Consider the following 27,847-nt stretch of genomic DNA (forward strand, 5'->3'; position numbering starts at 1 on the left):
ATTTCTATCCAGTGTTTGAATTTCTATGTTCAGAGATTTCATATGATTTTGTTCAGAAGATGGTTACAACTTTGCCCTGCTTTTTTCAGTTAATATCGGGTCATTAGCCATCTTACATGCTGTCTTCATAATTGTAATTGTAACGCTGCAGAATGTTCCAGTGAGTGGATGCATCATGGTTTTCTCAGCTATCTTCCTGCTGTGGAGCATTTGGACAGCTCCCAACTTTTAATGAATACCAAGAAAGTCTGAAACATGCTATGGCGAGTGTCATCATGCATACAATTTTAGCAATCTCTATGAAAAAGTTCCTCTGATATATTGCTAGAAACTCAATTACTAGAAAGGGGGGGCTTTTCCTTCTATTTCCTTCGGGAGAGGAGGGAAGCAACAGAGCCTAGAATTCTAGGAAATAAACAAAGATGGCAGTTTATTCCCCTCTCAGAGATGAGGAAACAGTCTTGACGTCACTAAGAGTCTTGCAAACCCAGGTACGCTCTAAGGTGATATTTCTCAACTTTTTCCACTATTGCCATCCCAAGGAGCCATTTAGACGTTTTTGTTAATTACCCTCCCCCCATTATATTAAATATTAAGGAGTAAGATTTTGTCAGATAGGGCTGAGCTTTGGAGAGCCACGAAGCATTGCAATATCTAAGACTTTTAGCCCCCAGAGACCCAACTTTCATCTGCTTGCGGGTGATATCACCCCTGTGAGATTGCATGCTCTAAGACCATGAAGAAAATTCTATTCCTTACTCTCACTTTAACCTTCAAGACGCAAATGTTTACCCCGAAGGCCCAAACTCCAAAAAAAATCTTTGACTCTTTTCAGGTATGAACAAGGTGGATCACCACCCAGGTCTCTGCTGGTGCTGGTGGCCACTGGGGAAACCTTCCTGGCATTTCAGAGGGCCACCGTGCAGAGAGGATTGCAAAGAACCTGCATAAAGGAGATTCTTTAAGTGCCCTTGTTCTCAATCTTATGTGTGGAAAAGATGCTTGTGATACCTCCACAGAGGAAGGAAAATGTGGTTGGTCTGAAAACACCACAATGGAGGGTAGTTTAAGGAGGTGACTGATGACTCACATCTGAGGGTCAGCCCACACTGAGAGACTGTGTCCATGACTAAGGTGCATCCAAGGGAAGATGCTGTTTGTCTTTTTCCAGCGTCAAGGTCATGATCTCTAGCATAGGTGGCACACTCCTCCGGCAGGTAATTGAAAGGGCGAGGCGGGTAGGCATTAAATGACAGCCAGGTTCTGTGCCGAATGCTTGCCTCCATTGCCTAGTTAAGGATGAGCCAACTGGCTCTGTGTCTGCCAAACTAGTCATTGATGTGAACGGAAGACGATGGGTCACCTGCTGATCAGGATTTGCTGAGGTCGATGCTGGTGGCTGAGCATGACTGTGCGGTCAACAGGAGCTGGTACCCGGGCCCCAAATCAGATGGCGAGTGTGCTGTGGCCACCTTTCAGAACAGTCACAGTGTGCAGCAGACAAAATGGACCATGGAGATGTGCTGGTTTTCATCGCTTTGCTGCGCTTTCATGGACTGGCAAAAGCCCTAAGGGTCTGAAGCCTTGGCTCCACCGGGTACCAGCTGTCTGACCCTGGGCAGATCAGTCAGTGTCTCTCTGAGCCTCAGTCTCCATATCTGGAGAATGGGGATAATCACCTCTGCCTTATCTCCTTCACCTAGTGATCGTGACAGTGAAATTCAGTAGAGAAATACAACGCATTGTTACTGCAGCGGTTAACGTTGTTAGTGACATGATTACTGCATCTCTTGTTAAAACGTGGTGGTGCTCAGATGTGGCTCCACTTCAGTCCTGCACCGTATGTCGCTGGTGGTGATGGAGGTGGAAGCTCCGTTTCCCTGCACCTCGTCTCTCTGCTTAGGGTGGGTTTCTGCTTTTGCCCTCCTGGGAAGAGTCAGCTTTATCTTCCTCTCACCACTTACTGTAACGCAAAGCGGGTTATCATAAAGTGGAGCACATCTTCCCCCAGGAACAGTGAGGGAATTTGACCCTGAATCCCTGACAGAGACTGCCCCGGTAGCGCCTCGTAGCTGTGTCCTAAAAGCAAAGCTCTAGGGACTAAATCTCTCCGTTCCTTTAGACGTGCTCACTGCTGCTCCTTGAACGCAGTCCGCCTAGTCACTGCAGACTGTTAGGTTATGAAAAGCAAATGAAGCACACACAACGTAACTCCACTGCCTCACCACTTCTTCATAATACCAATTTTCTGCTTCTCATAGCTTTTTTGACCCATCATAAAATTTGCAACAGATTTGTTTATTTACAATTTACAAGGACATTTTATGGATAATTTGGTTGATAAGAATCTTTTTTTCCTTTTTTTTTTGAGGAAGATTAGCCCTGAGCTAACATCTGCTGCCAATACTCCTCTTTTTGCCAAGGAAGACTGACCCTGAGCTAACATCCGTGCCCATCCTCCTCCACTTTATATGTGGGATGCCTGCCACAGCATGGCTTCACAAGCGGTGCCATGACTGCACCCGGGATGCGAACTGGCAAACCCTGGGCCACCGAAGCAGAACGTGTGAACTTAACCCCTGCACCACCAGGCTGGCCCCTCGGTTGATAAGAATTTTTTGAAAGGTGGTTAGAGCAAGTACAGATGCACACCGTCCCTGGGGGACCATGCCCTTCCTCTAGTCGCCACAACCCACTCCCGCTCATCTGTCAGAAGGATGAAGCTCTCCCTGATGGGCACCTGCCTGCCCACAGCCCTGGCTGGGATGTCCTTCCTCGCTGCTTCTGGAGCACCCGGGCTTCCTTCCTGGTCTTTAGCACGCTGTCATGAAATTGTCCAATGACGGCTCCTGCCTCCCCGCGAGTGTGGCTAGTCTGGTGCCTGACTGAGCAGCGCCTCTATGGATGAATAGATGCCAGACGCCCTTTGATCAGATCTCCTCTCACTTGGGCATTGCTAAGCCATTTCACCTGCAAATCCAGGCTACTTAACAGCTCACTCGCAGGGACTTGTTCAGAGATGGGAGGCAAGGCACCTCTGGGAGGTTGTCTCTGTCCTCTGTCTCCAAGGGCAGCTTGTGCTGGTTCGACTCCCAGGGTCCTCCTTACCTCCTTTGGCAGCTGTCTCATTCTCACAGACTGAAGCTGTCAGTTTGACTAGCTTGACTTTACAAGCAAAATTCAGAAAACGGCCTGTATTTATTCTACTTCCTCATGGAAGCCTGCTTCCCTCACCCTCTGGCTGCACGACTCATTATCATGGCGCCCTCTGTGTTCTTCCTTAGCAGCGATGAAGAGGGTCATCCTGTGACTCCTGTCTGTTGCTGCACTTTAAGCTCCAGGAAGGCGGGAGCAGTGTCTGCTTCCTCGGTCTGACATCATAGATGCTCATGAAATCTTAGAAGAAATTGACATTTAGTAATAAATATATTTTTAGGGAAGGATATAGAGTTAAAGGATCAGTCCATTTCTTAAAGGATCTGCAGTCTAGTGAGGAGACAAGAAAACAGAAACCACGGTGAAAAGGAGGTAATAATCACAACCTAGGGAGGTGATAACCACAACCTAGGGAGGTGATACCACAACCAAGGGAGGTGATACCACAACCAAGGGAGGTGATAACCACAACCTAGGGAGGTGATACCACAGCCAAGGGAGGTGATAACCACAACCTAGGGAGGTGATATCACAACCTAGGGAGGTGATATCACAACCAAGGGAGGTGATACCACAACCAAGGGAGGTGATAACCACAACCTAGGGAGGTGATACCACAGCCAAGGGAGGTGATAACCACAACCTAGGGAGGTGATATCACAACCTAGGGAGGTGATATCTCAACCAAGGGAGGTGATACACAACTAAGGGAGATGATCACAACCAAGGGGTGCTGAGAGATCAGGCCAGAGGAGGCACAAGGAGAACCTTCCAGGCAGAGGGGATAGCACTGGTGTGTGGGGAGGGTGGGGGCATGCAGGGCGGCTGTGGAACGGCAGCAGCAGCAGTTGTCTTCTTGGGCACTCTGCCCCCTGTAGTGCATGGCCATCATTGCTTAGAGCCTTAAATCCATTTTGTTTTTCAGTTGATGAAGGTTGTGAATGAAATGTGTCCCAATATCACTAGAATTTACAACATTGGCAAGAGCCACCAGGGCCTGAAGCTGTATGCCGTGGAGATCTCCGACCATCCCGGGGAACACGAAGTCGGTGAGGCTGCCCCCCCGTGGTGCCCCTGTCCCGTCACATTCGGAGCCTTCTTAAAGAGCTCGGAGATGGTTCATCCCCGTGAGAACATTCATGAAGCAGGGCAGGAGCCATCTGTGCCTTGCTCTCACATACATAGATTCTGCAGATTTTGGTTCTGTGACCCTCTTATGACACGAGCTGTTGACTTGTTTAAGCTAGAAATACCCTTCTTTCCTCCAAATGGACCATATTTAATTCTCTTCTCCAGCTCTAAGACCAGTCACACGAACCAAAGAAGAAAGTGGCCGGAGAAGATTCTGGACTCCCTGGTCACTAGTGGCTCAAGTTAGAGAGGTCCCCTCTGTTTAATTTCAATCCTCTTTTCAAGCATTTCCTCTTTTCAGCCTTTTCCCTTTCAGTTGCTCCTAGACTTGTGTCCTGCTCCAGGTCAGAGGGCCTTCTCTGGTTTTTCTTTGTGGTAAATCTGTGAGACCTTTAGAAATCCATCGACATTTAAGTGTGAGATTTGTCTAATTCATTTGACTCTAATATTAATCAGTTTTTCAGGAATTCCTCTAGGAGTATCCTTTCAAGGGTAAGAGCTTTATCTCCTGGTAAAATCGCATTTTCTTGAAAGCAGTAGCTTGGCCAGTGGGGAAGGAGAAGTGTTGGCAGCTCGTGCCTAGCACTGATAAGTCCCAACACTAAAAAAGCTGAGCTTTGGGGCCGGCCCTGTGGCCGAGTGGTTAAGTTCACGCGCTCTGCGTCAGTGGCCCAGGGTTTCACCGGTTCAGATCCTGGGCGCAGACATGGCACCACTCATTAAGCCATGCTGAGGCAGCGTCCCACATGCCACAACTAGAAGGACCCACACCTGAAAAATACACAACTATGTATGGGGGGGATTTGGGGAGAAAAAACAGAAAAAAAAAGATGGCAACAGTTGTTGGTTTAGGTGCCAATCTTTAAAAAAAAAAAAGCTGAACTTTGAAGGGAAAAAGCTCAAAGACAGCTCCCTTTACAAAATCGTGTCATTGCTGATTTGCTCTGCTGGATGATTTTCTGCTTGTACTGATTCATCTATGTGTCCTTGTAACATAATGGGAAGTTCTTTTAAGAAAAATAATTGCCTCCCAAAAGAGAAAAATAATTGTCATTGCTTGTGTTTAATTTGTATGTTTTAAACCCTAAGCACTGTGTAGTTTTATCTATTCTTGCTCAATAAGAATAAACATTATTACTCTGTGTCTGGTATCATTTAAGATTTTTCTATGCATTTTCTTATGTACCTGACTATTTGGGAATGAAAGGAAAATAGTACTGATATAATTTTGGAGGTTTATTTGAAAGAATAGATAGGGCTAAAATTGTAAGTTTATATTATTCAGAGATTTTTTTTTTCCCCTAACATAATGTGATCAGGGCTGTTTTGCTAGAAGCTTCCAATATGAACCTGTGTTTCTCCCCCTTTGAGTAAAGGTGAGCCTGAGTTCCACTACATCGCAGGGGCCCATGGCAACGAGGTGCTGGGCCGGGAGCTGCTGCTGCTGCTGGTGCACTTCCTGTGCCAGGAGTACTTGGCCCGGAACCCGCGCATCGTCTTTCTGGTGGAGGAGACCCGGATTCACATCCTCCCCTCCCTCAACCCCGACGGCTACGAGAAGGCCTACGAAGGGGTAAAGGCGCCACTTCTCTTGCCCAGGGCGGCAGCGCTGACTGCAGAGCGTGCTCCGCCATGGGTGGTTGTGAATTCCTCAGTACAAGCTTTCTTTCTGAGCATCTCTGCTGAGGCAGGGAAGCCCATAAGGTTTACAAAAGATGCCAAGCAGGAGTTGAGAATTATGGGGACCCTGAGAGGTGGCCATGCCAACAGACTGGAGAATGTGGAAGTGAATAATAACATTGTTTTATATATACGATGATAATAATAGACTCGAATAATAATACACCTGACATTGATTAGCACTTAATCAAGGCATGCACTAACCTTGATTATTATTCATATCTCTCATCAGTCCTCTAAGAAGAGTTGTTTTATTATTCTGATATATTGTTCATATTTCATGTTCTAATTATGACATAGAATTTGTATAGGTTACAGGTGTGTATAGAAGATACATCTGTATAAACTTATGTATAGAGTATAGTTAAATATTATGTTGTGTGGTGTATCCATAATTGTACATCACAATATCTGGGAATAAAATGGAAAAATATACTTAAAAACAATGATACTTTTCAAATGCAAACTTGATGACACAGAATTTTGGTTGTGTTTATTGGTGCAAAGAGTTGGTTACGGGTCTGCAGTGCTATAGTGAGCCAGAATGATGGGCAGGGCATGGAGAATGTGTGCATATGGTGGCCGCCAGTTTTGCAATGATGGAGTCTTAGGCTCATTACTACTCGGGGTTTCATCCACCCAGTGTAGAAGAGATGCGGGAAGAGGGGAAGAAGGGACCTAATACTTTCCGAGCACCGCCACGTAGTGGGAGGGACTCTCTGCATTCTCTCTGAGTGATTTGGCTGTGTTATCCATCGCTCACCAAATATTAATAGCACATGTTTCGATATTCTCCTTTGGATGTCATCTTTGGGACTGAGGGTGTATAGAGGCTTAGAGACACACACCAGGTGGAGATGGAGATGCAGATGGAAGTGGTTTGTGTGTGAGAGGCAGCACTGTCAAGAAGTCTGTGAGTTCCTCACGTTCTGAATTGTCTCCCAGGGCTCAGAGCTGGGAGGCTGGTCCCTGGGACGCTGGACCCATGATGGGATTGACATCAACAACAACTTTCCTGACTTAAACACGCTGCTCTGGGAGGCCGAGGACCGACCGAACAGTCCACGGAAAGTTCCCAATCACTATATTGCAATCCCTGAGTGGTTTCTGTCTGAGAATGCCACGGTGAGTGAAAATACTCCATAATCTATAGAGCAGCGAAAGGCCAAAGTGAACACCCGTTGGTATTTGCAGAGAATGTGACATTTAAGAACAAGACAAAACCATTTTTTCTTTCATGTTTTCTCCAAAGGTAGGGAAGTATGCTAGATAATAACTACCTTTTAAATTGATATTTGAGGAGATTCTCCATAGAAGAGAAATCATTTTATTTTATTTCTTTACAACCACACAGTGCTCCAAAAACAAAGAAACTTCTCCTAAATTGTGCATGTTTATTCCTATCATCACTACCCTCATCTTTGGCAATTATCCTGCTATGAAATTGTCCTTAGCCCTAACTGACTGCTTGCGATATCTTATTTTTATTTTAATAAGTCCTCATGGATTTATTACATGTGGTGCTTCCAGAAAGAAAAATGCAATTGGATGAGAAATGTTTCTCTTAAATTTCTTAGGTCTTGTTTCACAAAGAATAGGTTATAGAAGAAATAAATTTTCCAAGCCTGCTCTGCCCATAGTAATCCACCTCTTTACCCCTAGTCTTTGATTACATATGTCCTTCAAGAGGTCTGCCTTGAATTCTATGTAAGTGAGGGATTAGGTTCAGCAGCAACGACAGGAAAACCAAAATAACAATGGCTTAACAAGGTAGAAATTTATTTCTTTTTTCATATAAAAAAGACCCTGGAGGCAGATGATACAGGGCGCGCCAAATAGAAGCCCCGTGATCATCAGGGACCCGGGACTCCTCTTTCTGTGTCCACCATGTTAGCATGTGACTTTCATCCTCAGGTTCATAATCCAAGATGGCAATGGGTGCTCTGGTTGTCATGTCTGTGAAGGAAGAGGAGAGAATGGGTTAAAAACATAAAAGGTTCTCCTTTCACATAATTCAGTTTCTTTTAAGAATTCATTCCCAGAATTCCTACATAATACTTCTGCTTAAATGTCATTGGCCAGAATTTAGTCAAAAGCTGATGTCAACCACTGCATGGAAGGTTGGGAAATGCTGTATTTTAGGCAAGTACATTGCAAGCTCAAAAACTTAAAAAAAAAAAAAAAAAAATGGCTCCTCTTCCTGAGGAATGGAGAGAGAATGGATGAATGGATAGAGGACAGCAGCTCTCTGGCTCTGCCTCGTGGCTCCAGCCCGCAGCACACGTGGGTATCACTTACTGAAGGAGGGCCAGCGTGGTTGCCTCATTTAGTGATTCATAGGATGGTTTTATCCAGGCCCTCAAGAAGCAACCAGTCAAGTGATGGAGACAGACAGTGGGAAAACAATGTGGTTTGGTTAGGATGCCCATGGGCTGCTTACACGGGGTAGAAGATTCAAGGGCCTCTGAGTCTTCTGAATCTTTTCTCCTGTTTCCTAATTCCATCCTATAAAATCCCCCTCTCTCTCAAACGGATGTACTAATGACATCTAGCAAAGCAGAGAATTCAGGTGCTGTTATAATTTGGGAACTCTTGGACCAAAGTTGGAATATGATTCTTAGAACTTCTTAACCCTAGGCTATAAGAGATAAGTAATTATTTTAGCACAGTCATACACCGTCCTTGGATTTCAATCTTTACTTTAAGACTAGAATTTAGTTTTTTGAGCTTCTTATTCTTGAGAAATACAGGGAGAATTACACAAATCTACCATCACCAATACCCTTCTTAGTTAGGGATAGCTTAGACAGATAAGAAATCAGCAAAGAGAAAGATTTTAATAGCAATTAACAGGCCTGACATAAGAGATCTATAAGAATTGTACCACCAATGTTAGAGAGTACATATTCTTCTGAATAATTTCTGGAGCACTTTCAAAACTTGATGATGCTCTGGGCTGTAAAGAAAACGTCAACAAATTTCAGAGAATAGGAGTCAGGCAGATCGTAATTCTCTCACCACCATATGGTCAGACTTGAAGATAGTAATAAGATTCATAAGAACATCACCATGTATTTAGAAAATTAAAAATCAAAACTTCTAATTAATGGGTCAAAGGGAAAGATCATACCGGTAATTAAAAAAATAATTAGAACTCAGTGATAATGGAAACGTTACGCATCAAAATTTGTGGAGTATAGCAAAAAATAGTGCTTCTGAGAATTTATACCTTTAAATGATTATATTCCAAAAGAAGAAAGGCTGAAAATTAGCTAATTTAAGAAGCTAGCAATGGAATTACAGAAGAAACCCCCAAAATGTAGAAAGATTGTGATTAAAAAGTAACGGCAGAGATCAATGAAATGATAGAAAACAAAGAAAAAATATGAAGCAATTCATCCACAGAAAGAAGCATTTGATAAAATTTAACAATCTTTCACAATGAAATCTCTTAGTGAAACTTTGTTATATAGATGATTAGTTTCAGGGTGCGGAAGGCTATTTTAAATGGTATTAATCATGAAAGAAAAGGTTAATAAATTCAATTACATCAAAATAAGAAAGTCTGTTCATCAGAAGATTTAGAAGCCTTAATGAGAGAAGCTAAAAACTGAGAGACATTATTTGAAAACTACATAATTTGAATTTTAAAATATATGAATAATAATAAAAATATAAACAACTCAGTAGAAAAATGGGTAAAAGATATGAAAAGGCAATTCACGGAGGAGGAAACATATGGCTAATAAGCATGAAAAGATGTTCAGCGTTACTAGTACTAAGGACATGCAGAGAAGAGAACGTTTACACCCATTGACTGGCAACATTAAGAAGTCTGACGGTACCCGAGTGTTGGAGAGGATATGGGACAGTGACGTCTTACACAGTGTGGGTGAGAATATAAATCAGCACAATGACTTTGGAAAATAACCTGATTATCTTGTAAAGTGGAATATGTATATATGCTGTGACTCTGCAATTCCTCTTCTGGTGATTTATGCAAGATAAATTTCAGCACGTGTGTACCAGAGACAGGACAAGAACTGCCAAAGCAACAGTGTTCAGTATAGCAAAAAAATTGAAAATTACCTATATGTCCATAATCACAAGAAGAGATCAATTAAATGCTGAGATCATTGTATTGAAGTGAAAAAGACTGAACTATAGTTTTTTGTAAGAACACAGAAGCATCTTAGAAACATGAAACTGAAGAAAAAATAAGTTGTAGAAGACAACATCAGGATGGTTGCCCCCCACCCCCAAGCAAGTGAAACCAAAGAATACATTTTTAGGCATACACATATGGGATGAAACAGAGAGAGAATGAGAATTGTACCATTTAGGATATAGTGGTTACTATATCCTAAATATATACTATATACTATATAAATATACTATATAATATAAAAATATACTATATCCTATATATAGTGGTTACACAGAAATTGTCAGTAAGATCTGGTTCTTGGGTGGGATGGTGGGTTGACAGGTTTTCATCATATCAAAATATATAAAGGAGGAGGACCAAGCATGGACCAATAATGATACTGCATAAAGAATCGAGTTCTAGGATTAATCCCATCCGGGGTCCCCGATGTGTTTAGAAATACAGTAAAAACAGAACTTAATGGATCCTATGAAGTCAATTTCATTCTTTAATCAATTTTCTATACTGCACAGTTAAACCATTTCCAATGTTTCTTTCTTTCTCTTTTCAATTTTATTCTACCGGAATTAACTTCATAGGGCTTAGCAATTTATGATAAATATTTGATTCATTGATCAGTATTTGACCATATCAAGCTCTCCAATTCTAGCTTCCAACATTGTCAGTTTTCTTCCTTTCTTGTTTTTCTTAATTTTTTATCATTAAAAAAATGTCAAGCGTACAAAATTAGAGAGAAAGCTGTGAAGGACTCCTACATACCCATCTCAACTTCAATACTTATCAATTCTCGCTTCATCTACATCTTCACCCACTTTCTCCTCCCCTCAAGCTTATTGAAGCAAATCCCAGGCATCATAGTATTTCATTTGTAAATGTTTCAGTAAGTATCTCTAAAAGATTGGGCTCTCTTTTAAATTATTGCCATTATCATATCAAAATAAATTATTTCTTAATATTATAAAATATCCAGTGCGTGTTTATATCTCCCTATTTTCATTCTCAGTCTCTCTTTCTCTCAAAGTTTGTTTAAATCAAGATCCACTTAAAGCCCATTCATTTCAATTGGTTTTCGATTGGTCTTTTAAGTATGCTTTAAACTGTAGATTTCTCCTCACTTCCTTTTTGCTTTGGAATTTTGTTGCTGTTTATCTTGTAACAACCGGGTTATAAACAGCTAGATTGTCTGGGCGCTGCTAATTGCTATTCTTGTGACATCATGTAACGTATTCCTGTGTTTCCTGTAAATTGGCGCCGTAAGACTCAGACCCGCGTGGCCTAGATAGGACGAGGGTTGGCGAACTGCAGCCTTTGCGCCCCGTCCCGCCCAGTCCTGTTTTTGTAAATGGCGTTTCGTTGGGGCGCTGCCTTGCTCCTTCATCTGCAGATGGTCTGTGGTGCTGCCCTGCTACCGCGGCAGAGTTGAATAGTTGGCAACAGAGACTGTGTGGCCCTCCAAGCCTAAAATATTTACTATTTGGCTCTTTGCAGAAAGAGTCTGCCGGCCTCTGGCCTGAAGGGTTGGTTAGATTCAGGGTTGGTTTTTTTAGGCGTGTATTTTTCCATCAGGAGAGACGCGTTTGGTTACGTCTCTTTCTGTGCCCTTTGTAGCCATCAGTGAACATGCTTGACTCATTAATTCCCTGGAGTTGCCGAGTCCTGATACTCTGATTCTATCGTTCCCTCTTTATGCATTAACCGGAATATTCCAACAAGAGGAAACTTCCCTGGATTTCTCTTTTTTTTAATCCATTATTTCCACAAAGTCCAGTTTTCCCAGGGCAGATTTTGAAATTCTAAATTTTGCTAAGATTATTCCATAAAATTATTGCTTTTCCAAATACGTCCCTGTTTGGAAAGCCAGGGAGAGAAAGCAGTTTCCTTCTTAATTTATTTATGAAAGCGTGTTTAAATTTGCAATGCTCACAGGTGGCGGTGGAGACCAGGGCAGTCATAGCCTGGATGGAAAAAATCCCCTTCGTGCTGGGCGGCAACCTGCAGGGAGGCGAGCTGGTGGTGGCATACCCCTACGACATGGTGAGGTCCCTGTGGAAGACGCAGGAGCACACCCCCACGCCTGACGACCACGTGTTCCGCTGGCTGGCCTACTCCTACGCCTCCACGCACCGCCTCATGACGGACGCCAGGAGGAGAGTGTGCCACACGGAAGACTTCCAGAAGGAGGACGGGACTGTCAATGGGGCTTCCTGGCACACTGTGGCCGGAAGTAAGTCTCTGATTGTCCTGCTGTCGTCATGGGGCCAAACGATAACGGACTGCTGGGACTGGGCGGGACCCTGCGGCCCATCTCCTCTCAACCCACTTTTCATCATTCCCATCAGCATCATAACTACTGCAGTTAACTATGTGCAAGGTGCCAGCCCTCTCCATAGATTCCCCGTTAGTCCTTACTACAGTCTTTGAGGGGGTGTGGCTTACTCCCTGTTTTATGAATGAAATCACTGGGGCTTGGGGACTGGAAGGGATCTGCCCGAGCGAGAAAGAGGCAGAGCTGGGGTCTGTGTGTCTCTCTGGTCTGCTCTTAGCCATTGAGCTACTCCAGTTAGGGTCAGAGATGGTTAAACATAGACTTAGGGGAAATATTGGACCAAAAAAGCAAACTCAGCAAATTGGGGAGAGCATGCTGGTCCTGATGCTGGAGCCACAGCTTTCACCCAGAGTTGGTCCCATTGTGGGGGACGTCCCATTCTCTGAGCCCACAGAGAGAGCTCGGCATTGATCCCTGCTCAGGTGTGAAAAGACTCCTAGCGGCAGGTGTGTCCTGAGGCCCATAGTGAAGACCGTTTCACACATCTCTCATCCACTGGCCGTCTGTGGGTGGCCTCCCCATCATACCTGAGCGTCTGGTCGATGCCCAACTGTGTGCGATGCAGGGAATATGTGGCTTTGCTCCGCACATCCACACAGGACCAGAGAGGCTTCCAGTAGAGACTTCAGGAATTCCTCTCAGCAGCCATAGAGGACCCTGTGGCCCAAGTTTCAGGATAAGCACTTTGTTTCCTGTGTCGGGGTCCTCTTGGCCTAGGGCCTCCACATGAGGAGGGATAAGGATGTCATGTTCCCTAAGGTCCCTCCGTATTAGGATGGCAAAACCCCAAACATAAGGCCCGTTGCTTATTTTCTTGACTTTGTGAGGGTTGGTCCAACCACTGATGAATTTGAAAAGTATCCCGTGTCACATAGACCTGAGTTCAAATTCTGTTTCATCATTTAGATGCCGTGTGACCCTGGGCAGGTTACTTTACCTCTCTGAATCCCCATGTTTTCCGTTTGTAAAATGGGCGTGATGGTTATGATGACAATGACGACGACGATGATGATGGTGATGATGCTGCCTTGAGGACTACTGTGAGGATGACATAGGTGACAGGTGTCGCTGTCTTCTGCGTCTAGCTTATGGGAAACACTCAATTATGATAACTTCCCATTCCCTACCTTCTCCCCTCCCCCAGTATCATGCTCACCATGAAACCTCTTTATGAGCATATTCTTATTCTCCATTTCACTGTACTAATTAACTTTAATATTAAATTTAATATTAATTTTCTTTGCTAGGGATTCAGCCTCCACAGGCTTTTCAGATATGTTTCCACCCTTGGGAAAAGAGAAATAAAAAAGTAGTAGACGTATTTGTTCCCGTGAAACATGAGCAGAAAGCTTGCCATCTTTTTCTTGGATCCGTACCAAGGAGAGAAGTGTTTTATTTATCTCCATCATGCTTTTGCTCTGTACAAATTTAAAGGAAAAGCAAATCCCTCTCTATCAAGAAAATTTCCTAATGGCCAAAAAGCATTCTTGCTTTTCAGTTCAAGCCCTAAAAGCCTGCACTAATCTGTATGAGAAATATCGGTTGATGTCTTATGGCTGCCGTGACTAAATTGGGTATGGACACAGCTGGATTTGTCAGGGTTGGGTCAATCGTAACATTTTGAACAGTTGACGGCTGCGTAGTCACGTCGGCAGCATTTGATTTTTCTCTATCAATTATATTTTCCATTATTTCAGAGACTTCTGTGGCAGAGCCACGTGGTGGCTGGAGTCTTTTTAATCCTTCCTTCTCCTGGAGGTGTGATGAAGTCTGCAGTTTCGTTTCTTTGTAGACTGATGAAATGCGATTTCTAATTTCCTTCCCTCCCCCTACCCCTCCTCTCCGTCTTTTTGTTCCTTTCTTGCTTGCTCATTAACAGCGCACTGACAGGCATTAGTTAATGGAGACTGGGGCGGTTAAGTGCGCAGTGCAATCAGTCTCAAAATGCACATCGTTTGTAGCGTGTGCGTTTTAACTCCAAAGTGATGTTAGATCTCTTTGTTTGTGGCTGCGATCCTGCGTCCTCTCCCCGACAATGGAGGCAGATGTGCTGATGGCACCAGGCACAGAGCTTCAAGGAAAGCACAGCTCTGTGTTCCACATTGCAGCTTGTGACAAGAGCAGGATTCCGGGCAAAGGGAGAGCACAGAGGGATGTCTTGCCATCCCCAGCCGGGACGAAGCCTTGTGCAGAACTATCTGGGTCACACCACAGCTCCTCACCCACATGTTTCGCTTTTGAAGCCGTTCTTTACAAAGTATTCTCAGCTACACGACATTCGCTGAAGGGCTGGACGTCCCAAGAGAGCCTGGCCCAAGCTTTTCCACCGTACTCGCGGTTTCTCATCATTTTGCCAATTTTTCTAGTGCTGCTAGTGCTTTGAAGACACATTGCAAAATGGCAGGCCTACTCCAGAGTTTTTAAATATCAATTTACTTATTTCAGTACTAACAAGGCCTAAAAAGTTGACAATAATGACAGTGTTAGTGCCTAGAGGAGCCCAGGCCCCCCGGGTGTCCTGCCCGTGCTGAGCGGTGGAAGTGTTGTCCGGCGGCCTTCTGTGCTCTCTGTAATTCCGGCCTTTGAGTTCAACTGCATGAGTTGACCTGGAGTTTTGATCAACCTTCTTCAACCAAACCAGGCCCCTGCCAACGGTTTTTCCATTAGCTTGATGCTGTCCCCCCTCTTTTATTGCTCTGCTCTCACCATTCTTGTTTCATCACAAATGTGGCTGATGACTTGTGGATGGTTCGAATTTGGAATCTGGTAGAGACTGGCGATATGTTTTGCACCATTTTGCCTGTGACTTTAGTGGTTAGGCAGCAGATTGATACAGAATCGCTCTGGACACCCAAAGCCATGATTTTTAAGCTGACATTTATGCTGAGGAATGCATCCTTGAGTCTTATGGTGAGCTGAGAAGGGAGGGAAGTTAGGATGGGTGAGGATCCGGGCTGGTTGAGGCACAGGAGGACCCCACAGAGAAACCCGGTGCACCAGCTTCAGCGTTCCGGTGCCCTGACTCTCAGAATCCACGCGGCGCCTTCTCCTGGGCCCGTGCGTCCTGGTGGTCACATGGAGCATGGCTGCGGTATGTTCTTGCTCATCACCCTGTTCTCCAATAATAACTGTTGGGAAGAGAGCCACTGGAACTTTATGCCACCTAACATTCATTTATTCGTTTCACAAACAGTGGGTGCTATAGTGGCTGAACTGTGGCCCTCCAGAGTCTATGGCTGCTTCCTGATGTCTGGAACCTATGAATGTGACCTTTGGAAAAATGGGTCTTTGCAGGTGTAATTAAGTGAAGGGTCTCAAGATGAGGTCATCCTGTGTTACCTGAATGGGCCTCAAAATCATTGACAGATGTCCTTAGAAGAGATAGAAGAGAGGGCACAGACACAGAAGAGGAGGCCCCATGAAGACAGAGACAGAGATGGGAGCGATACAGCCACAAGCCAAGGAGCTCCAGGGGCCTGCAGAGCTGGAGAGGCAAGGCAAGGGCTCCCCTAGAGCCTTTCTGGGGAGCACGGCCACGCCTGGGGTTCGGACTTCTGGCCTCTAGAACTACAGGAGGATCCATTTCTATTGTTTTAAACCACCCGCCATGTGGTCACTCCTAACAGCAGCCCTAGGAAACTAAGGCAGGGACCGACTCCATGCCAGCCTGGCTGCCTTCCGTCTGTCGTCCTCGTGTCGGGATGCCGAGGTTGTCTGCTTTCAGGCTTAGCGGGTGAGTGCGTTGGCCCTGAAGCCCCAGCGCCGCGCTCTGCCTGGAGATAAGAGCAAGGTCGTGGCATCACCCACACCTGGCTTCAAACCCTGACTCTGGCTCTTTCCAGACGCATGACTCTGGGTAGCTTTCTTAACTGTTCTCTGCCTCCGTTTTCTTATTTGTCAAATTGTGCAGTGCTGCCCTCCTGTCTGCTGGGTTTGCGCTCAGCCGATGCGGAGGCTGAGGACAGGTCCTGGCTTCTGTTAGGCACTCGGCAATGGTGGTGTGGCTAGCTCTCTTTCTGAATTAGAATAGAAAACTGCTATAGAGCTGTAGCTGAGAACACCGTAACTATAAATTTAAATGCTTAAAATCTATACTGTTCCCTATTGATACCTTTATTCTAAAAACAGTGTGCTAAACTGAATTTAATAAAATAAACAGAATTTTACCTAAAAATCACTTTTTTCAGGCCTCCATTTGTGGAAGATGCTCTTATATATGCCGTCTTTCCCATAAACTAGTCTGGCTGCATCCTCCCTCACCCTCTCATCTCCTCCCCCAACATTTGCTCTAAGCAATTTTTGTCTACAGTAGATACCTGACACGTCCTTGTTCAGATGAAGTCTTCTGAATCACATCCTTGACCGTTCTTGCTGTCTCCCCAGTGCCACCTTGAGCATCGTTTAGTGACAGTGTTGTCCGGTTGGCTTGGCAGGTCTCAATGATTTCAGCTACCTTCACACAAACTGCTTCGAGCTGTCCATCTACGTGGGCTGTGATAAATATCCGCACGAGAGCCAGCTGCCTGAGGAATGGGAGAATAATCGGGAATCCTTAATCGTGTTCATGGAGCAGGTATGGCGTGGGCACACGGCTGTGATGGGGGCTAGCTGAGGAATGAGGCCCTTTTGATGGCTGAAAAGGTGAGACCAAATTGGTGCTTCAGACCTGGCTGTTGTCCTGGGCCGGCCACTGCAGTGCTGGGAGGGACCGCTGTCTGTGAACACTTGATTAGACCCAAGAAAGGGAGCTCTGAGTGGATATTACAGCTCCCACTGGTCCAAGGTGGGTGAGACTAGTTCAAGGGGTTCTCAGATGCCTCTCTGTAGGGAGGGGGTGACATATGTCCGAGCCAGTGTGCCCAGGCCCCTTGTATACTCTACTAGGGCTGCATAGCAAAATACACAGACTTGGGGCTTAAATAATAGAAGTTACGGTTCTGGAGGCTAGAAGTCCAAGATTCAGTGTCAGCAGGTTGGTTTCATGCTGAGGCCTCTCTCCCTGGCTTCCAGACGGCTGCCGTCTCACTATGTCCTCACTGTGTCCTCCCCTCTGTGTGCACACATTCCTGCTGGCTCTGTGTCCTAGTCTCCTCTTGTTATAAGGACCCCAGTGAGCCGGATCAGGGCCCACCCTAAGAGCCTCATTTTAACTCCATCACCTCTTGAAAGATACTCTCTCCAAGTACAGTTACATCCTAAGGTACTGGGGGTGAGGACGTCAACACATGAATTTGTCGGGGCACAGTTCGGCCCATAAAGCCCTCAGGCTGAAGAGTCATCGCTGCAGGTGGCAGGGTGTTACCTGGGAGCAACTCCAACAAGCGCCCGCCGGGTCCTGCTTGGAGTTCGTGCAGAAGCCTGCTGTATACACTAGAACCCCGCACGCCTTCCCTTTCCCACTCTCACAGACACAGCTGCCTTGTAGGCTTGAGTAAACTGGTTCTAGTTTGGTGCTAAAACCACCTGAATAACATCCAAGGCCCGCTAAGGAACAGACTAACTAGAAACCAGAGGAATAAACAAAACTGGATGTCAAACCTCAGTCACATGACTCTCGTGATTCCCTCCATTAGAATCAGATCCTGAGGCTGTGCGTGCAGGTTGCCCTTTCCGTGGGTTGTCACCGATAAGGCAGCAGGAGCATTCAGCCGGTGGCTTGCACTGCCCACTTCCAGTACCTGCCCCTCCACACAGGTGGCAGAGGTCGGCACTGGGACCATCAACCCAGTCGGCTCTGGGGAGGGTCCTGGGACGCTCAATGCAGCTCACAGTGTGTACTTCCCCAGTACAGAAGGGACCCCATTTGTTCTTCCCTCTTGGGAAACTGTGAGCACACTTTCTGTCCCCACCCCGGAATTTTGTGAGGGAAGGCTCTTTTTCATTTCATATATGAAAAGATAGAAGACCTTGACTATAGCAAACTAATCCTTCTAAAGTGATGATCCCAGTTGAACCAAAGAGCCTCCTGTGGATAAAATGCCCAGGCGTAGTAATATGTATAAAGAATGTCATTGGAAACAATAGTATGTCACCTTGGATTGTCACATCATTCTACAAATGGGGAAACTGAGGCACAAGGTTCTGAGCTGATGTGTGTCATGACACAGCTGATCAGTGGAAGGGCCCTATAGACAGAGTTGTAGCTTACAGGGACGTCTTGGACTCTGTCTTTTGTCTCTGCCTCTTAAGTCCTTAAGTTTATATAGCCCAGGAGAGTCAAAAATAAATATGTCTATAAAAAATTAAATTCTATTTTTAGTGGATGTGTTTTCTATTAACCTTCTCAGATCCTAACATTTTTTAAGCCTTTGGGATATTTTAACTCCAGTGGAAGACTTTCTGGAGCATAGACCCAAAAGGAATACGAAAGTTTGCACACCAAACCCAGGCAGAGCCAGTGGGCGTCTGAGCTGCACATGGCTCTGAGCCGTCCGAGGCTGGCGCTGGGCGGCGGCGGGTCGGGTCGGGCCAGTCGGCGGGCTCACCCGGTGTCTCGTTCTGTTGCGGACCAGGTTCATCGTGGCATCAAAGGTCTGGTGAGGGATTTACATGGAAAAGGAATCCCAAACGCCGTGATCTCCGTGGAAGGCGTTAACCACGACATCCGAACAGGTAACTGAATGTGTGTAAACTGCCTTTCAGGAGATGTCGGCTTCTGGAAGGGTTTCACTGGGGTTGAAATCTTGAGTTGAGTGTGGAGACTTTGTCCTCAGAGCAGAAGTGTCGGCTGCGTCCTCTAACTTCATGAAGACCCTGCGCGGTGGGGTTTTCAACCTGTGCTTGCCCGCTTCTCTCTGTGCCCTTTTCCCACATGATCTGTTTGCAAAAGTTTCATAGATGTTCTCTCTCATTTCTTTTCTCGCTTTAACCCTTTGAGGGAGGCAGGCCCTTCTTTCCCTTTTTCAGGTGAAGAACAGAAGCTCAGAGAGGGTCAGTGACGCCCTGGAGGTTTCAGAGGCGAGTGGGCTGGGGTTCAGGCACCTGACTCCCGGCCTGTGCCGTTCCTGCTCTGGGCAGCGCTGCCCTGCTGGCTGGAAGATGCCTGCAGACACTCCGCGGATCTGCACAAAGACCGTGTCTGCTCTTTGCGGATTGGAAAGTGATAGGACAAGTCCAGGCTTCCCCAGGACTGTCACCACACAGATGGCACTTGGTGTGTTCAGTGGGAAATGAAGATACAGTGACCCTGACCTTGATCGATGATATTTGCAGCAGGACGCAGTGACAGATGACTGTGGAAGAAAGAGGACTGGCTGAATGCTAAATCAGAGTGTCTGCAAGAGTTCTGGCAGAGATGGGGTGTCCATGGCCATATTTAAACCCACCCGGGGGTTTGTACACCGAGGGAGACCGAGGAGCGCTGTGTCCTTGTGTGGGCAGATGCTCTTTACTATGGCGTCAGCTGCAGGGAGCTGGGCATGGGTGCTGTGACAAATGACCACAAATTAGATGGCTTAAAAATCTAGAAATTTCTTCTCTCACAGATTCGGAGCCTGAAGTCTGAAATCAAGGTATCAGCAGGGCCACACTCTCTCCGGAGCCCCGGGGAGAGCCTGCCTTGGCTCGTCCAGCTTCTGGTGGCTTCAGGCATTCCTGAGCTTCCTTGACCCCATCACTCCAGTGTCTGCCTCTGACTTCTCTTGGCCTCCTCCTCTTCTGTCTCTCATAAGGACACTTGTCAGTAGATTTAGGGCCTCCCTGGCTAATGCAGGATGATCTCCTCTTGAGATCCTTGATTACATCTGCAAAGAGCTTTTTGCTAAATAAGGTCACATTCATAGGATCTGGGTAGTCGGATGTGGACCTATCTTTTAGAGGGTCCCCATTCAACCTACTACAGGTCCTATCCAGGAGCAGAGAGTAGACTCATGAGCAAGAGACAGGAAATCGTGATTGCCGTAAGAAAGACCTCGTCAGCCCTCAGACACACTGGAACAACTGGGAGAAACCAGATAGCACGCTGACTCCGCAAGCGTTTGACATAGCCTGACCCGTGCCTGTTGGCCTAGACTGTGCTGAGCCGGCCAAATGTCCTGATTTGCCCAGGACTGAGGGGGTTCCCAGGATGTGTGACATTCAGACTTAAAATAGAGATGGTCCCAGGCAAGGTGGCTCAAGTCCGTCCTCTTCCTGTGCTCCCTGTGTGTTATGACCTGTGACACGTGCGACGGCCAGAATGATTCACGAGGTACAGAGGAGGAAACGGAGGCTCAGCCTTGGTTCTTCCCTCCCGCGCCCCACGCCCAGTCTGTCAGGAGGCAGGTGTAGAATCCAGCCCCTGCTCACCTCCTCAGCTGCCACCCTGGTCTGGCCTGCCACCTCCTGCCGGGTCACCATGATACCCTCCAGACAGGCTCCTCCCACTTCTGCCCTCGCTGCCTCACAGCCAGACTGAGCTTGGTACCAGGGAAGCTGGGCTAAGTCACTCCTCTCCTGAACTCTGCAGGGGCGCCCCAAAGTCTTAAGGTGCCTACCCAGCCTTATAGGATTGCGCCACCGGTTCCCTCCCAAACCTCCTCTCCTACAGCCTCCTAGGGCGACTGACTCTCCCAGTTTGCCCGGGACTGTCCCCGTTTAAAACTGAAAATCCCAAGTCCCAGGAGCGCCCTCAGTCCTGGGCAAACAGGATAATTGCTCCCCATGCTTCCTGCTGCCCCATCTTCTGCCCCCACCCACCAGCTCCTCCTCAAGGACTGAGGCCGCACGCTGGGGCCCTCGCTCTAGCTGCTCCTGCCACCTGAACCTTCTTCCCTCGGCAGTCCCTGTGTTCCTTCCTCGTCCCCTTCAGGTCTTCGCTGAGATGTCACGGTCTCAATGAGGCCCGCCCTGACCACCCCATTTAACGCTGTCCACCTGCCGCTGCCACCTGCTGATCCCACTCTCCGTCCCCACTTCCTCCTTTCTCCAAAGTGTTCCTCCCTTCTAACACACTACATTTATTGTGCATATTGTTTGTTTCTGTCCCCCTCGCTAGTAGGGCAGGACCTTTGACTGTTTTGTTCATCAGTGTGTTACAGGCACACTGTCTGGCGCTCAGTAGGTGCTCAATAAATAGTTGAATGAACGAATGAGTTTGAATGAGTGAGTGGACGTGACATGGTGTTTCCAAGAGAGCGCAGTGAGTGACTGAGCTGGGATTTGAGCCAAAGGCTTGAGACTTTTAAGTTCAGTGCCCCTTACTTGTCCCCGTGCTGTTCCTCCTGAGTCGGGGAAGGGGCCTTGTCCCCCCAGACTGTTCACATGTGTTCACAGACTCTATCCTCCCAACAAATGGTCCCATTTGACCCGTGAGGACGGGGAGGCTCTGGGACATTAGGACGGGGTGAGGCTGGGGTTCAGACCTGGCCCCCATGTTCACTGCCAGGCTACCTGCCCACGTGCCTGGTACAGAAGGCCAATTATTGTTTAAATGAGTGAAATGTATCTGAAATGCCACAAAATAGTAGACTGCTGTGTAATGCTCTGAACTGTGCTCTTTCCAGGTAATTGTCCTATTTCTTTGCTCAACAATATTTTCTAAACATCACTACCACTTGTCCTTGAGGATCTTATAGCCACTGACCACAGGGTTTCACACTGTGTAGCATGGCATTTGGTACATAGTAGCCCCTCATACGCATCCACTGATTCATTCATTCATCCATTTATTCATTCATTAATTCAACAAATGGAGATTGTGTACCAATAAATGGGCCAGATACATGCAAAGTGCTGGTGATGATTCTGAACGAAGGATGCTGTTGATCTGGCTCTGCACAGGACTTGTATTTTAAACATGGCTAATGAGCTCCTTTAAAAGATTTATTCATGAAAGAGCCTGGAACGTTCCTTGAACTATTGGCGCCTAGTATGCAGTGTGAGAAAACGTGAGGGTTTTAAGCAGAGTGGGAGATTAAAAGGCTCCGGGGCCCCACAAGCCAGCAGGGGGTACTTTGCCTACTGAGCTCTGAATTTCAAGCCCCTGTAATCAAGGAGACAGTTTTGATGAACTAATGGGAGTTGCATCTCCCTCTGTTTCCCCTACAGATAATTTCCAAGCACGCTCGCATGAGGGATGAGTGCCATGCTTTCCGCCTGGCTCCTTGTGGTATTTGTTGTGCCGTCTTTCAGTGTCGCCATCGGCTCTGAATTTGCCTTGATTTCTGTCTGAGGCTTATGTGATCTGACCAGGTTTATTTCAGAAGGGATTTTGCATAAAATAAACAAGGGTATTAAATGGAATTCCACAGGGAGGGACACTAGTAATGATGCTTTCTAAATGCAGGTAAATACGTCGGCCAACACCTGGCTCAGGACGCCACATGCGTGTCCTTAGTCTGGTGGACACTACCTTGACCTACTGACGAATGGCCATTTGTTAGGGCCTGGGTTGTCCCTTCGGTCTGCAGGCGCCAGGCGATGCCGGCTGTGTGTCGACCTCCCGCTGCGGCTCCACGGAAGCTGACCTCTGAACACAGACCTGATCAGGGGGACCACCCAACACGCCATCCGAGTCTCATGAAGTGGATGGTTCTAGACTTTCCCGGTGGTCAGGGGCAGAAGCAGGTGGAACAGGAGCCTTGGTGATAAGTGTGAGGAAAGCCCAGCAGACAATTTCTAGGGAAGAGCAGGCCCTGCCAGGCAGATGAGAGAGTCAGGCCTTTCCGTGTTACAGAAATGGAATCTTCCAGATTACAGAGGCGACACCCCCCCATGCTGGTTCTGTGACCCTAAACAAATTCCTGACAGTGTCATTCATTCTTTTAACATAGCTTATTGAGCACCTACTATGTACCAGGTTAGAGATAGTGTGGTGAACGAGACAAGTATGGCCTCTGACCCCGAAGAGCATACATACATTCTAGTAGAGGAGACCTACAAGCACTTATAAAGGAAAGTAAGAAACTTAATTGCAGACTATGATCAGAGCCAAGAAAGAAACAAATCAGGTAATATATAGAAACAGATGAGAGAGCCGAGGAAGGTTCCCTCCCTGAAGGGATGAGCGCAAGCTGGCCTTTAGAAGAGCAGGGAACAGCATTCCAGTCAGAGGGAACAGTCATTAGCAAGGTTTAGAGTCAAGAGTTAAGGAACAAAAAATCCTTGTGTGGCTGCAGAGTGGTGGGCAAGGGAGGAGGGGCATGTGATGATGTGGGAGGGGTCAGCAGGACCTGAGTTGGGGTTTTGCTTTGAGCATTTAGCCCTTATCTGAAAGGGGTGAATCCTCAGGCTGACAGGACACCGTCTCCAACTGCTTGTCTCAAATGAGTACGTTGTATCTGGATTTTCTTTGAAGACTTATCCAACAGAGCCATAGGAACAGAACAGACTGCTTTTAAATTATGGAGAGTGGGTTTCATTATTAAGAAAAAAAAAACTTTACCCATTTAAATAGAATCTTAAGGCCTGAGTTTTCAAAGCATGAAAGGGAGTTGATCCAGCCCAGGAGTTGGGGAACAGCAGTAGGAACAGGATATGCAAAGGCCCTGCCTGAGGTGTGAGAGGCGTGTGGCCCATTCAGGGAACCACTGTGAGATGGGACACAGGGATGTGGGAGTGGGATGTGGATGGCAAGGGCAGGAGCTGGCGTTTCAAGGGTGCGGGCCACCCAGGGACTTTGGGTTTCGTTGCCCAGGTGACCATGTCCTAAGGGCAGGTTTAAGGCCCAGGTGCCAAGACATGATAAGAAGGATGCCAGCCAAGGCGTGGAGGATAGACTGGGGAGGGGGTTGGGGAGCCTTCTGGCTTTTGCTAGGAGGAGAATCACAAAGCCTTCTCATCAGCGTAAGTTTGAATCAGTAGTGCTGATAGGCATTTGTTCATCACGGATCTCTTCCACCCCCTCTCAGCTCACTGGGCACCTCCCTCCGGGAGACCTGCCCCTTCCCAGGCTGTTTCTAACTGACCTCCAAGTGCGCTGGGGGCGCGCTCCACCGAGAAGAACGGCCTTTGGCAGGCGCCTTGGCTAGTCCACTCTGGGGTTTGCAGGGTGCAGGGACCTGCGGTAGCTGAGACTTGGTGTAAAATGTTGATAAGGCATTTGATGTCATGTTCACACATTCCTCTCCATCCCGCTCATTCGACTCAGCATTGATTGAGGGCGTGCGTGGAACGCGCTGCGAAGCACTGAAGAGCACGACTCAGACTCTTAAGGAGCCTATGAGGGATCATGACGGGAAAAGGTGGTCGCACGGTCCCGCAGGAGGGCAGGCAGGATGCTGAAGCGGGTGGCTCATGCAGGTTTGCCCGGGGAGCCATGGGAGCGGAGATGTCACAAGGGGAGGCTGCCCTGTGAGGCTGAGGCCAGCTGATGGCGAGACGAAGACTCTCGCCTTCTGAAAAGCCATGAAATGGCATTTTATGTAATTGAAAACCCTATGTTTTCACGAAGGGAGACACAGGGCTTAGCACCAAGAAACAGCAGGGGCCGCCCCGCTGTGATGTCCCGGGAGCTCTCGTATTGATCCCTGTTTCCCAGTTAGCGGACCGTTTGTTCGTGTGGCAAACAGCTGCCTACATGTGTCGTTTTTCATAACGTCTCATGCTGTCACGTGCACACAGCGTCATCTGGGGTGGCTCGGATGAATGAAGACTAGTGTGGGCTTAAACGTGATGCTTCGAAGTGTGACGGATGTGTATGTGGGAGGTGTGTATTCACACACACACGCACGCGGAGTGTTCGCCCGCCCCTTGGAAGACATCGGGGCTCTTTCAGACAGCCCCCCTCACTCGGGCCTCCCCAGCACGCCGTCAAATCCAGCCTCTCCTCTTCTTTACCTGGCACCGAAGCGTTAGGCCAGGCAGGACGTTCAGATTGTCATAAGAGAGAAAACCAAACCGGGCACTGGACGACCAGTGAATTCCCTGCTGTGTGACCTTGTGTAGGCCATTGCACCTCCCTGGGCATCCGAGGACTCATGGAGAAAAGGGAATGTTACAGGATGGACACCCAGGAGTTGTTTGTTCAGTGGATCAGTGGCTGCCTCGTCCTTCCAGGTGCCACATTCTCAGTGGGAGTCGCTAGTGTCTCCCTTTCTGTCTTTGGCCACTTTAATGTCAGGGGTCTAAGGGTTCTCAGGCGGTTGAAGCCCCCTGGGGAGGGGTGGCCTCAGCCTAGAACCCCGCTGTATGCAGCAAGGAGCTAGGCTAGAGCTAAGCGTGGGACACGGTCCCCTTAGGTGGTTTTTGGGGGCAGACCAAGGGTGAAACTGGGGAGGCGGGGGCTCAGTCTTGCAGCACCCATGTGTCACTGCCCCTGCAGCTCCAAGGTTCTCTTGGCCCCTGGGCCATGGAACGAAGGCCATGGAATCAGGTGCCGATCCCAGGGCCTCCTCCCTGGTCACCGGCCCTCATCCCGTGGAGTTCTTTCCTTCTCTTCTCAGAAGTGAGGAGCCCCACCTCTTTTAAAAATTACTGTTCTGTATTTATAGCTGTGCCAAGGGAAGCCAGGAAGCCAGGCACAGATGGCTTTTCAAGATGGCATTCTGTGCCAAGGGCGTATCGTTTGAAAGTTCAAGTTCATAATGAATGGCGTGTATTGTCACAGAGGAAGGAGGGTTGGTGATTGTTTCTCCACCTCTGTTCGTGTGTATTAGTGCTGTGGGGAGCCTACACCCCAACCCCCTTCCTGTTAAACCCCTTAAGGCGGCTTCCAAAGAGGAAAGCATCTTGGCTTCCAAAACACATTAAGAATTTGCATCTGCGGGGGCTCGAATTCCTCCCTGCCTGCCTCTGGGTCTCTCTCTGGCCTGGAGGTTGGTCTTGGAATAACTGGGCGGGTGGCATCTGTGTTAGAAAAGAGCCGCTCTGAATCCCTCTGCTTGCTTTTCACAGCCAGCGATGGGGATTACTGGCGCCTCCTGAACCCCGGAGAGTATGCGGTCACAGCCAAGGCGGAAGGTTTCACCTCGGCCACCAAGAACTGCATGGTCGGCTACGACATGGGGGCCACACGCTGCGACTTCACGCTCAGCAAAACCAACCTGGCCAGGATCAGAGAGATCATGGAGAAGTTCGGGAAGCAGCCGGTCAGCCTGCCAGCCAGGCGACTGAAGCTGCGGGGCCGGAAGAGACGACAGCGCGGGTGACCCCCACCCCCAACGCTCGAGACACATCCGGACCCCTGCAAATTAAACCACGCTGGTCGTAGCTCCGTAGAGGACTCGCTCACTGTTGTTTTCTCTGTAATTCGAGAAGGCCTAGGAGAATGTCTGTATTGCAAGGCTGGTTCCAAGGGAGGGGCCCGAGGGCTTAGGATATTTTCTTTTCTTTGTTCCCGTTTATCCAGATAACTCGGACAGGGCAGCAGAGAAAGGCTGGTAGGAGTGAAGCTGAGAGTCTGAGAAACAGGGAGTTGCCTGTCCAGGGCCTCCTGGCTGTGCAGGAAGGGAAACCTGTGCTTCCCCCGTTTTCGTGACAGCAAGAGGTCCCTTGCATTTGCAATTTGCACGGCTAAAATTGCAGCATTCCCAGGGCCCGGCTGTCACAAGTGTCACCATTTGAGATGCTCATGGGCATTTTAAGGGAAACCACCCTCTCTGGCCCTGGGACATTCCAAGCTGCTGCAGACAACTGCTGTACTCTGTTCACAACAGAGACGTTAGCAAGCGAGCATCAGTCGGCCCCTAGAATCCCTCTGGTTTCCCTTTCAAGAAAGGATCCTAAAAGGGGAGAAAGGCTGCAATCATGCAAAAGTGGTTGTTGGGCAGCAGCATGCCTTGGGGCTCACTGCATCCATGCTGGGGCCACAGAGAGCCCCCAAAGTCCCTGCTGGTCCAGTAGCCCTGGGGTCTCCCTGAGGGGCAGAGCAGGAGGCGCCAGCCTTCCCAAGGGACCAGATGTCTAGCTGGTGCTCCTCTTGGACCTGCCAGGACTTGAGAAGAGCATGGAGGCTGACCTGCAACCCTCTCTCTGCTCCAGACAGTCCTCCTGTCATGGAAATGAGTCCTAAATTGGCCTGACATCCCCCTGGGAGTTATTTTTGGTGGGTGGGATGCCAGACCTTCCAGATTAAGCTAAATTTGATGGAAAGCTCTTGGAATTATCTGTGGAGCACTGATTCGGAAGGGGTTATTGAATTACCATGCGAGATTATTTGTCTCACTTTTTCTTAATGTTGCTGCCTCACTGACCTGGGGAGAATGAGAAAAATAAAGAAAGCAAATGGTAAGATCCTTCTAGTGTGTGGTTTTCCTGGGTAGACTTGCAGCCACCCAGACGCCTCTGTTGGCGGGTAGTCACCCTAGAGAAGGTGCCTGCTTGGGGCGGGGCATCCTGCACCCCCGTCAAGCTGGGTGCTGGTGCTGACAGCTGCATGTTCCCCGGCTCCTTCCCAGGAGAGGCTTGTGTTTGGGTGAAATCCTCCTGATGCTTTGGACCCGCTAATAACTCCTGGGGATGCCAGTGAG

General features: G+C 47.7%; 1 protein-coding gene across 2 annotated transcripts in view; it reads left to right on the forward strand.

Moving 5' to 3' along the window:
- Nucleotides 1-27,609, forward strand: part of CPXM2 (carboxypeptidase X, M14 family member 2) — a 130,471-nt gene extending 102,862 nt beyond the window's left edge. For both annotated transcript variants that reach the window (XM_014733353.3, XM_023637665.2), the window contains exons 8-14: nt 4,082-4,205; nt 5,664-5,860; nt 6,913-7,092; nt 12,062-12,359; nt 16,895-17,034; nt 18,974-19,073; nt 26,274-27,609. In XM_014733353.3, the coding sequence (XP_014588839.2) occupies nt 4,082-4,205; nt 5,664-5,860; nt 6,913-7,092; nt 12,062-12,359; nt 16,895-17,034; nt 18,974-19,073; nt 26,274-26,527 (1,293 nt within the window). In that variant the 3' untranslated portion in view covers nt 26,528-27,609. The remainder of the gene's footprint in view (nt 1-4,081; nt 4,206-5,663; nt 5,861-6,912; nt 7,093-12,061; nt 12,360-16,894; nt 17,035-18,973; nt 19,074-26,273) is intronic.
- The last annotated feature ends 238 nt before the right edge of the window (nt 27,610-27,847 follow it).

The sequence above is a fragment of the Equus caballus genome, chromosome 1, assembly GCF_041296265.1.
Source record: "Equus caballus isolate H_3958 breed thoroughbred chromosome 1, TB-T2T, whole genome shotgun sequence".
In the NCBI taxonomy this organism is placed as follows: Eukaryota; Metazoa; Chordata; class Mammalia; order Perissodactyla; family Equidae; genus Equus; species Equus caballus.